The following is a 13650-nucleotide window of genomic DNA, read 5'->3' on the forward strand; positions in this document are numbered from 1 at the left end:
AGTTTAAATGTGTGCGGTTTATTCACAGGAAACCACTGGATGGAGCCCGTCTAATGTTTGTATCTCAGGGAGGAATGGAGGCGTGTCTTTACTGTAAACATGAGTCAGGAAGAACTCACTAAACTCTTCACTGCAGATTATTTACGCCTTCTTTAACAGTATTTTCTTCAAATCTAAACTTGTCACTCGACTCTGACTTTGTCCTCGGTAAGATGTTCTTCTGTCTGATAATGAAATGACAACATTAGCGAGAGAAATACCGCGGCTGGATTTGGATGATATCCAATTATTATTTTATATCAAAAGAAAGATAATTTAATTTGTTTAATTTATATATCGATATATGTATTAGGCTTAAAGTTTGATTTAATGTATTTAGTGTATAGGTAGTCGAGGTGTTTACATGCATGGGTTTGTGTTGATGCGGAAATACAAATTTGTCTTTTACATCCTTTGTCGTGATTGCTATTTACTGTAGGATTCATTGCAGTTTTTCTTTGTCTTTCTGTCGCTGTTCTCGGCATGTTTAGATACTGCTGGCACCATGACAGTGTTTGAAAACTGTACTGTGGTGTTAGATGTGAAAAATCTGCCTTTTAAAGAGAAGAATAAACTGAGACTAGCTCTTCTGAAGAACGGAGGAAACATCTCATATGTCATCAACAAAGAGGTTCGTTTTGTATTTTTTTAATATATATAATTTAATAATTACCTTTCTGTTTTTTGCTGTTATTAAAAACTAAGAGTAGTCATGCATACAAAGTAAATTATAATGGATAAATTAGAAGTTGAGATTCAAAGTTACATAAAATACAGGCTTCTTGTACAAAATTAAGTTCATAAGGAACAAATGAATAATCAATAATGATTTAAACAACCCCCCCCCCCCCCCCAAAAGAAAAAGCATTAAAAGTGATCAAATTATATGTGTGGAATGATTGTATTGAGTCACTAAAAAGCTTTAGTGATTCTTCTGACCTCCGTTTATCTCCTCCAGTGCTCTTTTGTAGTCACTAGCAGTGTGAATGACCTTAGCAGTAACCGGCAGCGCAGCATCCTGAAGCTCCAGATCCCAGTGGTCGGGACGCAGTATGTGTGGAGCTGTCTGGACCAAGGGCATCTCCTGCCTTTGACGGAGCATGATTTGGCCCCACAGCTGGCGTATCCCGGCTCTCAATTCCTTCCCCGTTCAGGTTGGACTTTCTTATTCCTCGTTTAAGGAATTCTCTTCTTTCTTTGTTAGAACAGATGTTTGTCTCGAGTGATATTGTAAGGTTTACTTACATTAGATGTTAAAGGAGGTGGATTGACAGATGGGAGTGTCACAGCCAGATTAGATTTATTTGCTCACAGTGGGTGTGTGTTTTTTTGTATTTGTGTATGTTTCTGCTTGTGTTGCAGTGCATTGTTGTTGAGAAATGTATTTGATGTTATATTTGGGTTCTAAAAGTGAGATTTAACAATTTATTTCTATTGCAAGGTTGATGTAATGTTTTTTTTTCATTATAAAGAGGTAAAAGAGTCGACACACAAACTAGAAAAAGAGAAGTTCAAAGGTCACGGTGAACTGACAAAGACTGAGCTTGAGATTCTTGAGAAGGGTGGACCCCGTCCTGACAGGTTCAGGTGCGCTCTTGTTTTTTTGTCAGTCTCGGAGTTTATTCAACTTTTTTATCAGTTTCAACAGCACTTGTCCTGTTTAGATGTGCTTGTTTACCTGACTGTATCTTTTTATTTACTCAATGCAGAGTTTATAAAGAAGGCGACCATGGCCTGCCTGAATTTCCTTCTTATTTTCAAGTAGCCAAGTATTCGGTTTTTGAGAGGGTGAGTGAGCTCATGCATCAGTCACATTAACATTATTAGTGGACATCAGGGGAGAAAATAAATAAATAAAAGGTATGAAGAGCCTTCAGCGCTGCACCACTGTTTGAAAGTGTTTTCATGTCTGCAAGTGTTTGATTGTGTGTTGCAGGTCAAACCCAAGGCTTTGTCTGTTTTGGAGCTGCAGAGTGCCAAAGGTCGAGCAGGCCAGCAGTATCGTGTGTTGTGTTCAGTCTTGCGTGAAGCTGAGGTTTGGAGATCCTGAATGTTGTTTAAAATTCAGCTTGTTATGATTGGAGTCACAGATGGTGCTGAAGATGCTGAATTTGTCTTGTGATGACTGTGATGGGTTTCTCTCGCTATAGACCGCTGTGGTTCAAGACAAGCTTGTGTTCTGCGTGACGTCTGAAGATGCAGTGGAAGCATATCTGCAGCTGATGAAGGAGATGGAGACAGAGGGATTCACAAAGACACACACACTTCCCCCTGAGGTTGAGCGCTTGGCATCCTACAGCCTGCAGCAGGTTAAATAAACACAACGCAGATCTGATTTTATTCATTTGATATGTGTATAACATTTGTTTAATGTGAAATAATTGCTGACTCTTTTGATTGCAGCTGCTGTTGGAGGAGAAGCTGAACTGCAGCACATTATCACAGGAAGTTGGTGTCTTCGTGGAGCTGGTTTGGACTGAAGCTCTCGGGTCCCTTAATAACATCCTGACAGTCCCTGTCTCCAGAATCAGCCTCAATGATGTGAGAATGAGCTTAGATAACCACACACAGCTCAGTAAAGACGCTGACAGGAGTTGTGTATGTCTAATGGCTCCTGCTGTGTTTGGCTCTGTGCTGTTGCAGGTGAGCAGGGTGGAGGGATTGTTACTGCAGGCACAAAAGACGGAGAAAGAGGATGAAGTCAAAGCCCTGCTGGAGGAGGTCAACACTCTTCTACCCCTCAGAATGATCGACCCTCCTTCCAAACACAAGCTTGTGTCTCAGAAACTAAACCTTTGTCAGGTATCGCATACATCAATTATAGTATCAATTATTATATATACTTTAGGATCAGAGTGTAATGATGTACGCCAGGCCAGTTGAAAAATAGATAAATCATTACTGATTAAAACACAGATTTAAAAGAAAAAAGAAATAACTAATACAATGATTATCTAGTTTTAATAATAGTCAAATACTGAATGAAATTCCTATATATTTGAAGATTTTGGTAGATGAATTTGGCTTTTTAAAAAACAGTGCAGATTTTACCTTTTGACTCCTTTTTATCTCTTCTGTTGTCTCCAGCTGATCAGAGATATTGTAAATGTCAGTGAGGCCACTCTGGGAATCCCCTCGGTCTCGTCTCTGGGAAAGTATCGAGCTCTGAGGTGCAGCATTGAGGTTGTTCCACCACAAAACCCTGAGTTTCATGTTGTCTCTCAACTGCTTCAGGACAGGTCAGCTTGATTGTGATGTTTGTGGTCTGAAGTTCAAACATGAACATATGTCAGAACACATCTTTAAATGATGGTGTTAATCTTGTATCCACTACAGGCCTGTTCAGATTCAGCAGATACTGCGTGTCAGCAGAGGGGTGGAGCTTCAGATGTTTAGGGAGGATTTAGGCAACATTAAACCCCTCCTCCACTCCACTAGTTCCAGCAGCTTTGTTGGAATACTGTCACGGTAAGAGCACATTCTTAAAAATAAAAAACTTTATTTACATGCAGTGACAAAACAACACACACCTACAGTGTGTCTGTCACATACCATATATACCGTGGAGCTGTAAGTGAAGACAGACAGTGCTTGTGGTTGAACCATGTTTCTTCTGGCTAATATTAAAATCTAAATAAATTATAATTAATGCTCCAAATGAATTTAAGTGTCCCACACACTTATGTACAATTGAACGTAATGTACAAATGAATGGTCATACATTTGAGATTTGCTAAAGATGACGTTAAACAGTGTTATTAAATCGTTATTATTATTATTTTTTAATATTAACTTCACTGAATTTTGGCAAGTTAATCTCAATTTAACAATCAAGAAAATGAGGAATACAAAAAAATAAAAATTACAATAGACCAATCATGAAAAAACATGAAAAAAACTATATATAATACTTGATTATACATTGAACGAAAGTTACTAAATTACTAAGTTACAAAGTTACTTTTTGTAAAGTCTATTCAGTTTTTTCTCTTCTGCAATAATCAAGTCTTTTATTTTTTCATTTTTGAGTTTTTCTGAGAAAACGGTTGATATAAATATGATTAATTGTCATTTGATCAGCGTATGGTGTAATTAATTGAATATATATTTTCAAACATTCTTTATAGAGGTCTGCTGCTGCCCAGGGTTGGAGTTGAACAGCATGGGATCGAGAGAACGGATATCGGGAATCTTGGAGGAGGAATCTACTTCAGTGACTCTCTGAAGTCAGTTATCTTTAGCATTACTCTTATCTAAATCTCTCTATCTCTCAGTCATCTCTTCATGTAACAGATTAATAAATAATATGAATCCACTTTAATGACAGCTGGAGATTTTATCCAGTCAGTAAGTTTGTTCTCTGTGTTAAAGGACTAGTGTGAAATACTCCAAGCCCAGTGTAACTGACGGCTCTCGGCTGCTGTTGGTGTGTGAAGTGGCGTTGGGTCGGTGTAAGGACCTGCTGAAGAAAGACAACACTTTGACTTGCGCTCCTGACGGCTGTCACAGTGTACACGGAGTCCGCCGCTCTCCCAGCAGACTCTCTGACTTTGAGGTGCTTTTCTTACTCATTTTCTGTGTACTTAAATATTCTTCTTGTGTTTTGGGCTCTGGTGTGACTCTTGCGTTGGTGTGTGTTTATATTTGACAGGATGATGAGTTTGTCGTCTATAACACAGAGCAGATCAGAATGAAGTATGTGGTCCAGTACAGTCTGGAGGGGGACGAGTTAAAAGAGTTCCAGCCTCATATTAACACTCAGCTCATGCAGATCATGGACACAACCGCTGATGTCTGTGAGTAACATCCGTGAACAGGACATGCTGAGAGAGGCCATTACCAGCTTTTACATGTGGAGGAATTAGAACTGTTATATTGATTACATTTTTCAATCAAATTAATAAATTACAATATATTTGTTGATATTTGCTAAAGGAAAGCAAACTATTTTAGATAAGAGTATTAAATAATTACATTTAACTGTTGCTCTGTAAAAGTGAATGCTGTAATATTTGTTGCCAAATTAAGTCCTACCTCTCAGATAGATCCTTCAGGGTGTCTTGGAGGGGTGAAGTTTCTAAGTCACAACTTCTTGCTACTGAGGTTCCTCAAGGCTCAGTGCTTGGACCACTTCTCTTCTCCATCTACATGACGTCATCATGATCTGTCATTTAGAAGCATGGCTTTTCCTATCACTGCTACGCTGATGACACTTAACTGTACTTCTCATTCCAACCAGATGATCCGACGGTAGCTGCTCACATTGCAGCCTGTCTGAGTGACATTTTTAGCTGGATGAAAGACCATCACCTTCAGCTCAACCTTACTAAGACAGAACTGCTGGTGGTTCAAGCAAACTCATGGTTTCATCACAACTACTTTATACAGCTGGGTTCGTCAACCATAACTCCAGGACAGCCAGAAACCTAGTTGTGATCGATCATCAGTTAAGCTCAACAGACCATATTGCTACAACAACCCGGTCCTGCAAATTTGCCCTGTATAACATTAGGAAGATTAGACCCTTCCTGTCAGAGCAAGCCACACAACTTCTTGCCCAAGCTCTTGTTCTCTCCAGAATGGACTATTGTAATGCCCTCCTGGCGGGCCTTCCTGCATGTACTATCAAGCTGATAGTAGAGTGCATGATCCAGAATGCAGCAGCGAGGGTGGTCTTCAATGAGCCAAAAAAAGCTCGCGTTACTTCTCTCCTCATCAGGTTACACTGGCTACCAGCAGCCACTTGCATCAAATTCAAGGTACTGATGCTTGCCTACAAGACAACCACTGGCACGGCACCAATATACCTGAACTCACTAGTTCAAACTTATGCACCCTCCAGAAGCCTGCGTTCTGCAAGTGAACGACGCCTTGTGGTGCTATCCCAAAGAGGTTCAAAATCACTCTCACTGACCTTTTCCTGGACCATGCCCAGCTGTTGGAATGACCTCCCAATCTCAATTGGAGTCTTTACTCATTTTCCAAAAAACATCTAAAGACTCAGTTTTTTGCCAGCACTTGACCAACTAATACTAGCACTTACCTTTTCTTGTCTACCCTATTCTTGAAAAAAAAAGACTAACTGATACTTTTCATGACACTTGTATACTGTTGTTTTCTTGTTGGTGTGATTGCTTCTATTGTATGCATTTAGCAGACGCTTTCATCCAAAGCGACTTACAGTGCATTCAGGCTATCAATTTTTACCTATCATGTGTTCCCAGGGAATCAAACCCCTAACCTACAGGAACACTTTGGATAAAAGTAACTAAGTCACTTTGGATAAAAGCAGTGGTTTTGTGTGATTGTGTGTTTTTAGTGTCCAGTGATGATGGTGAGGGTTTGGAGTCCACTAAGAATCCTCTAGAGGAGATGAACGCAGGTTTGCTGGACAGCAGTGGTCAGAAACTTCCTCTACAGGCTGTCAATGTGAAGTGCAAGCTGATGGACCTGCTGTGTCAGGTATGATGCTACAGCAGTGGACTGCGGTGTGGAATTTAAAAGAAATGTTGAGAAATGAGCGAGATAAAGGACTTCTTTCACATATAGAAGTACAAGATGGGTAATCAAACCTAATAAACTGAAACTAGAACAAGGCAGTGACTACTGGAAAAAAAAGACATGAGAAGAAATAAGAAGCAACAGAATAAAAGACAAACTAACAAACTAAAAGACAGATAATAAAATTCCATGTAGACCAGAACAATGAATTATAATTTCAAATCACAACCCTAACTTTGTCTCCACTTTTACCAGGTCATCATTTTTCAGACCTACACAAACCAGAGTGCTTTTCCCATTGAAGCTAAGTATGTCTTTCCACTGGAGGAGACGGCAGTAGTGTGTGGATTTGAAGCCTTTATCAATGGAAAACATGTCATTGGAAAGGTGCAAATCATTTGGAATTTATCAAATAAAGTCTCTGCTTTTCAACCTTTTTCTCATAAATTTCAATGTCTCTTTTTGTCCTGTAGGTAAAGGAAAAAGAGCAGGCTCGTAAGGAGTACAAGCAAGCCATAGAGAAAGGCCATGGAGCCTACCTGATGGACCAGGATGCACCTGTGAGTTACTGTAACTGATCAGGAGCTGACGTATGTGTGATAATGTATCAGAAGTTTTCTTTAAGGTCATGTGTTTCTGTGAGACAGGATGTATTTACTATCAGTGTGGGGAATCTTCCTCCTGGAGCCACAGTTCTGATCAAAGTGACGTTCATCACTGAGCTGCTGGTCAGATCAGGCTCTATAATCTTCTCACTGTCCGGCAGCGTGGCACCATGGCAACAGAGCGCCGCCCTTAATCAGACAACTCAGGTATGATGGGCCTTTGTCACTCTATTTAAAATCCTGTTTGACCTGATGATTGTTGCAGTGTTTTGACTGACAGTTGTGTTGCATTTCAGGCAACTGTTGAAAAGATTGGTGTGACGGAGCTTCAGTCAGAGGGGTGAGAATCTCAAACGCTGAAGAAATCACAGAGAAATTCACTAAAGATTCAATAAAACTGATGAGTAACAATATAGAAGACAATTATTAAATGTAGCAAATCACATCTTTTAACATCATTTAACACTTGACCTTTAACCTTTATAACATCCAGCTTTATATACAGTAGCACCTGGTCTAGTTGAACTGTGGATGGTCACTAAATAAGGCACAGGGTTGTTGTAACTCTCTTTGATTTGTTCCCTGCTTCTTTCTTCAGAGAGTTTTCTCTGTCTATGTCCATTGAAATGCCTTATGAGATCATCAACTTGAGCTCTTCACACCGCATCAAAACCAAGGTTATTAATTTGACTAAATACTGTATTTTCTGAAGTAAAAGAAACAATCAATTGTGAACCATATTAACAGTTTTAGTTTTTCTCCACTCAGAGGACAGACTGTAAGGCAGTGATCAGCACGTTACCGGGACAGACTCTGGGATCTGAAGGGTTACAAGTGTCCTTCAGTCTTTCTAATATCCACATGCCCAGGATGTGGGTCGAGAACCATCCGGATAAAGATAGTCAGGTAAAGAAATCTGATTTTAATCTGTTTTTCTGTGTCATTGATATTTATCAGCATATTGCAGACAAAAATCTTACGCACCCTGACAATTATGAACACTGATTCTGATCTGATCTCTGCAGGCCTGCATGCTGGTGTTTTATCCAGACTTTAAGTCAAGTGGGGTGTCCAGCTCTGGAGGTCTGTCCAATGTGAGCGATGTGGTCATTCTACTGGACTCCTCCAAGTCCATGCGGGGAGACGCCATGCTAAACGCCCGCAGGATTGCCCTTCAAGTCCTCAAATCTCTGGATCACTCACTGAAGATCAACATCATCTCTTTCAGCACTGGTTAGTGCTCACTGAAACTGATTTTGTTTTATCGAGCATCACATGGACTTTTTCATTTCTCTATTATTCTTGTGATCAGAGTGAAGCATTGTGGGTAAATGTGTGTTTTTACAGATTACAAGGAAGCTTTTCCTGCACCAGTGCCTTTATTTGAGGCATCTGAAGCAGCCAGAAAATTTATTATGGTGAGGAATGTTTAAAAATGGTTAAAGATGGTTCTGAATCTCAGTTCCTTTGCGTCTCATTGCAATTTCCCTCTCTTCAGTCGTGTAGCGGCTCTGGTGGCAGCACTGATCTGTGGCGGCCTCTCCGGATCCTGAGTCTGCTGCCTCCCTGCCGGGGCGTGAGGAACATCCTGCTGCTCTCTGATGGACATGTCCAGAACCAGCCTCTGACCCTACAGCTGGTCCGGGAAAACTCCTGCCACACGCGCCTCTTCACCTGCGGACTCAGGTCTGCCTTTAAACAAATCCCTTTATTTTTCTCCTTCACTTCCAATGAATTTCTGAACCTACAGTTTGATTGTGTTTGTGTTTGTCTAGCTTGACAGCTAATCGTCATATGCTCAGAGCTTTGGCTCAGGCAGGTGGAGGAACATATGAATTTTTTGACACAAAGATGAAATACACTTGGACAGAGAAGGTGAATCACGCTCTTTATTTTTTTGTTGTTTTTTTTTACTTAAAGGGAAAGATAATCTTTGCTATATGGGCCATTCTGTGGCTTGAGTTGAAGAGATTTGTGTGTAATTTCAGGTGCGTGCTCAGGTCGAGCGTATGGAGTCTCCAGGCTGCAGATCAGTGGCAGTGAAGTGGCAGCAGTTTAGTCCCACAGCGCCCCGTCCTGTTCAAGCCCCTTCACAGCTTCACGCCCTCTTCAGTGACTGTCACTCTCTGGTGTACGGCTTTGTGCCACACTGCACTCAGGTACACAGACTGTACTTTACTAAACTGCTTTGTAACTTATTGTAGTTGTTAGAAGGAATGGGTCATATATTGAATATTCACAATAAAATTAAGCAACATCATGAATGTAGTGGTAATTTTAGTGTTTCTTCAGTGTTACGGTTATAATTGGTATTTTTTTTATTATTATTCATTTTTGTGAATAAGTTCAATTTGTTTCAATGAATTGATTTAAAATTAAATCAACAATTTATTTACATAATCACTGAAAAATTATCATGAAGACTGCATGTAGATGCATCAGGTATGTATTGATATATAAAAATATTTCAGTAAAAATATATGTACCGTAGGTAAATACTTACATTTTTCTAGAGATTACTTTTATATTTGTGCCAGTGGCATTCAGTGGGGTTTGGAAATCTTTTATGTAAATTTGTGTTCCAGTTCTAGTCCCCTGATTGGTGCATATAATAAATGAAAATAATTAAATATCATTCTTCATATAATTTTTTATTTAGTAACCAGCAGTGTGCAAAACATGCCTTAATTATTTTAAACTAGATTTTTACTGATTTGCAGGTTTCAAATTAATATTTTCATTGAATATACTTAACTACAGTGTTTAAAAACATAAGATTTAACAGGACCACTGTGTTAAAGTAAATCAAGGCTGTAAAATATTGTATTGCAATATGTTTTAGCTGATTTGCCCAGCTATTTGTGTGTTCATTTATTGTTTTGAATTGTGTAATATTTACTCATTTAGGCCACACTGTTTGGTGATTTGAGTGGACAAGAGATCAAAACCATGGTTTCCACTACAGAACTACAAAAGACAAAAGGAACTGTGAGTCAGCATTAAATACTTCATATAATCTGAAACCTCATCAGTTATTCAACAGGAGTTAGAAGTGTGTGTGTGTGTGTGTGTGTGTGTGTGTGGGTGTGTGTGTGTGTGTGTGTGTGTGTGTGTGTGTGTATGTGTAGTTCCTTCACAAGTTAACAGCAAGAGCGATCATCAGAGACTATGAAGATGGCATTCTAGGCAACAGTGAGGCAGAACACGAGGTACAATATTTGGCTACACAATGATAATTTTTATATAACTGTCAGATTTGCTAACAGAAGAACTAAACTCGTCTTTTTTCTCTCTTCTATCAGGGGAAGAAAGCAGAGCTGAAGTCCTACATCATTGAGATCAGTAAAGAGTTCTCCATCTTGTCCCAGTTCACAAGTTTTGTCGCCGTTGAAGAGAGGGTATGATTACTGCTAATGTAGGGACTGATGCTAATCATAATGTAAAATTAAACATCCAGTTTCAAAATTAATGCCATGTCTTTATTGAGTATCTATTGTTATCCTCAAAAATACAACATTTACAGCTCAGCTGGTGGTTGACTAAAATGAGTTTTTCAACATCAGTATGTATAAATAAAATAAATATACAGTGTATATATATATAAATCTGGTAAACATGTGTTTTTCATGTGTTTTATCTATGTACTGTAGTTTTGCCATTATAATAAATAGTTCACTCAAAAATAAACAGTTTTAACACGGATAATAAAGAAAAATCCATACACTCAGGAAATCACTTTTTTTCACAAAACGGCAGAATCAAAGTAATTCTAAGTAAAATATGTTTTTCATTTTTTGTCAATCATCTTAAACTGAGTTACAATTAAAGATACCAACTGATGTCTTCATTTGCTCTTTGCAGGACCAGACGGAGCTTGACACTGGATTCACAGATATTCCTAAAATTATATCAGAAGAGGATGTGGATATTTTACCATACATGGGCTGGACTGAAGAGAAGCTGGAGACTGTGCATATTATTGCTGCTGAAGATGATGATGTATGGGTAACAACAAAATGGTCTTTTACAACTGGTATTTAATGTAGCATTAAAAATTGGCATCATTCAGTATTAAGCTCCAAACTATTCACAAGAGTTTACTTTTTTTTTCAGATGGATTTAATGGAATGTCACAGTAGCTTCCTCACAACTTCTGATGGTGATGATTCAGAGGATAAAAATGAAATAATTGAGTTTACAGAAAAAGCATATTGTTCTTCTTTGGAATATTCTATTAGAGCCTTTCCAAAAAAAAAAAAAAAAAAGAGTGCAATGCTTCCCGCTCGCCGTGCTACCAGTACTAATGCTGATCGTCGATGGGAAAGACCAGTGGAAAATATCCGTATGGCTAAAAAACTTTCTTCTCCTGTTGGTGGTGCCTCCATGAGCAACAGGCTTGCCCCACCAGGTGCCTGCCAGGATAATGCCTCAATGCCTCTTCTCCTGGACCTTCCCTGTAATTTTGAGGCAGATATATATCGTTCCTTACTTATGACTCCTGTTGGCTCTTCAATGAGTGCTTCCCAGCCTCACCGTATTAGTGGTGTCCATCTACATGACTCTGTGGAACCTCAATTATCTGTTTTCAGTGTGCCCTTAAGTGGCTCCTTGAGCAAAAAGTGTGCTGCTCCCCCTTCCCCCTGGCTTGCCTCCTGTGAGCCTTCTCCCATAAGTGCAATTCAAATCAATTATTCTGCCACCCAGCTTTATCCCTCAGCTCCTCCTGACTTTGCAGATCCTCTTCATCCTCCTCTCGCATATCACCAATTAAGGTCCATGACTCCCAGCCCTTCTATTCTATTTTCCAGAAGGGGCAGAGCTGCTTCCCCCGTTGTCTTTGGTGAACCTGAAATGTCTGCACAACCCTCTCCCCCTGAATTTGGTGGCTTCGTAGGTTTTCGCCAAAGATTGAATAGGTGTATGGATTTTGGTTCCTCGGCCCCTGTAGCAGCACAAAATAAACTTGGTTTTAAAAAAAATAAATTGTTAAAACGAATGAGCAGACCTCACACAGTGGCCTGGAATGAGCTGTTTGAACTTCAGCATGAGGTGTTTACACATGATTTAAAACACTAGATTACATACAGTATGTAAATGTTTGAGGGAATTTGAACGTATGCATTGTGTTTGGATACAGGATGGATACTGGGAGTGCACTGACAGGCTGAGCAGCTTCCTCAACCTGGACGTTGACTTTTTTGCCAATGTCTTCCTTAAGGAGAAAGGCATCCGTTCTTTTGGTGAGATTTTTTACATGCTTGTTTCTGGTCTGGTCCATATTGCAGATTATTCTCAACAAGAACCGCTCATTTAGACAGGAAGAGACATCTGACTGACACGTAAAGCAACCAATCACAGTTTGTTCATATGTGGCATGTAGGTGCCATATGTACATTGTGAGCACAAATGTTTCCAGACAGACTGAGAAAAACACCTGTGTCTTTACTGTGTAACACCATCCAATCATAGTAAAGCTCTCTAGACTGAGAAAGTGCTTTCCTGTTTAAAGTGCAGTATGCATCAGGCTGAATCTGAATATAGTTTCAAATAATCGAATCTTTATATTTCAGGAACAGTTTGTCAGTGTGAATCAGTTAATCAGTCAGATGTTTTGTGTGTCAGGTGTGAAGGCTCATGCTGACATTCTGAGGCTGGTGGCGACTCTGCTGGTGCTGCAGCTGATCCGGGTGAAGAAGCTGGCAGTGGGACAGCTGCTCGAGTCTCTCCTCCGGCTGAAAGAGTCCCAGGAGCCCAGGTACCAGCTCACACCCTCGTTCAGCGCAGTGATTTACTCTTGTATTTTTGGATCCATGACTTTGTACTCTTCTCCATTCAGACCGATGTACTGGGAAGCAGTGAAGAGGGCCGTGGACTGGGCCTGCCGGACAGACAGACAGTATCCGTGTGTGTGCAGCAGGCTGGAGATCGGCTGGGATTGGGAATCATCTACACGTCAACTACTGGGCTGTGATTCTCCACACCCATATTCCCCACTCAGACCTGTTCTGGAGAGACGTACAGGTGTATCAGTCATGTAGAAACTGGACAGACACTTCCCTCTTCATTGACAGTTGCTGCTTCACTTTGCTGTGTGCCTAATATTGATTGCTTAATAAATGTCTTTATGAGACTTGAGCTTTATAGTGCTCTCAAAAATATATTTGGACACCTGAACTTAATAAGATGCTTGAATTTCATTGCATTTAAAAGAAAATATTTAAAAAGTGCCCTTTTTGCTAGAACCTTTTTTCTGAACTAGACATTTGTTCAGTCAATTGTCAATGTGATTTTTAGTGGCCATTTAAAATCATTTGTCCTCAAATTCACACTGATCATTACATTAACTATGATTATGATGCTGTATGTTGTTTTATCATAAAAATTAAATTTTAGTTGTGAAATGTTTTACTGACAAGTCTGCATGTGCTGTCTTTTTTAAATAAACTAAATAAAATAAAGATAAATATATTGTTACAGTAAAAATATTAGCATCTCAAGGATAACC

At 39.5% G+C, this 13650-nt stretch overlaps 1 protein-coding gene across 1 annotated transcript; it reads left to right on the top strand.

Moving 5' to 3' along the window:
* The first annotated feature begins 50 nt into the window (after positions 1 to 50).
* On the top strand, positions 51 to 13611 carry LOC132152590 (protein mono-ADP-ribosyltransferase PARP4-like). Its single transcript, XM_059561339.1, has 35 exons — positions 51 to 207; positions 531 to 670; positions 998 to 1193; positions 1512 to 1626; positions 1749 to 1827; positions 1976 to 2074; positions 2190 to 2348; positions 2443 to 2580; positions 2683 to 2841; positions 3127 to 3278; positions 3376 to 3507; positions 4167 to 4265; positions 4411 to 4594; positions 4691 to 4835; positions 6359 to 6501; positions 6796 to 6927; positions 7014 to 7100; positions 7188 to 7352; positions 7442 to 7485; positions 7744 to 7822; positions 7914 to 8051; positions 8171 to 8378; positions 8493 to 8563; positions 8644 to 8831; positions 8921 to 9020; positions 9134 to 9304; positions 10053 to 10133; positions 10274 to 10354; positions 10448 to 10543; positions 11007 to 11144; positions 11259 to 11304; positions 12040 to 12194; positions 12283 to 12385; positions 12768 to 12900; positions 12982 to 13611. Exons 2-35 carry the CDS (start codon positions 545 to 547, stop codon positions 13181 to 13183), a joined length of 4344 nt encoding a protein of 1447 aa, XP_059417322.1. The 5' UTR covers positions 51 to 207; positions 531 to 544; the 3' UTR covers positions 13184 to 13611.
* Positions 13612 to 13650: the final 39 nt, after the last annotated feature.

The sequence above is a fragment of the Carassius carassius genome, chromosome 11 (assembly GCF_963082965.1).
Source record: "Carassius carassius chromosome 11, fCarCar2.1, whole genome shotgun sequence".
Taxonomy (NCBI): domain Eukaryota; kingdom Metazoa; phylum Chordata; class Actinopteri; order Cypriniformes; family Cyprinidae; genus Carassius; species Carassius carassius.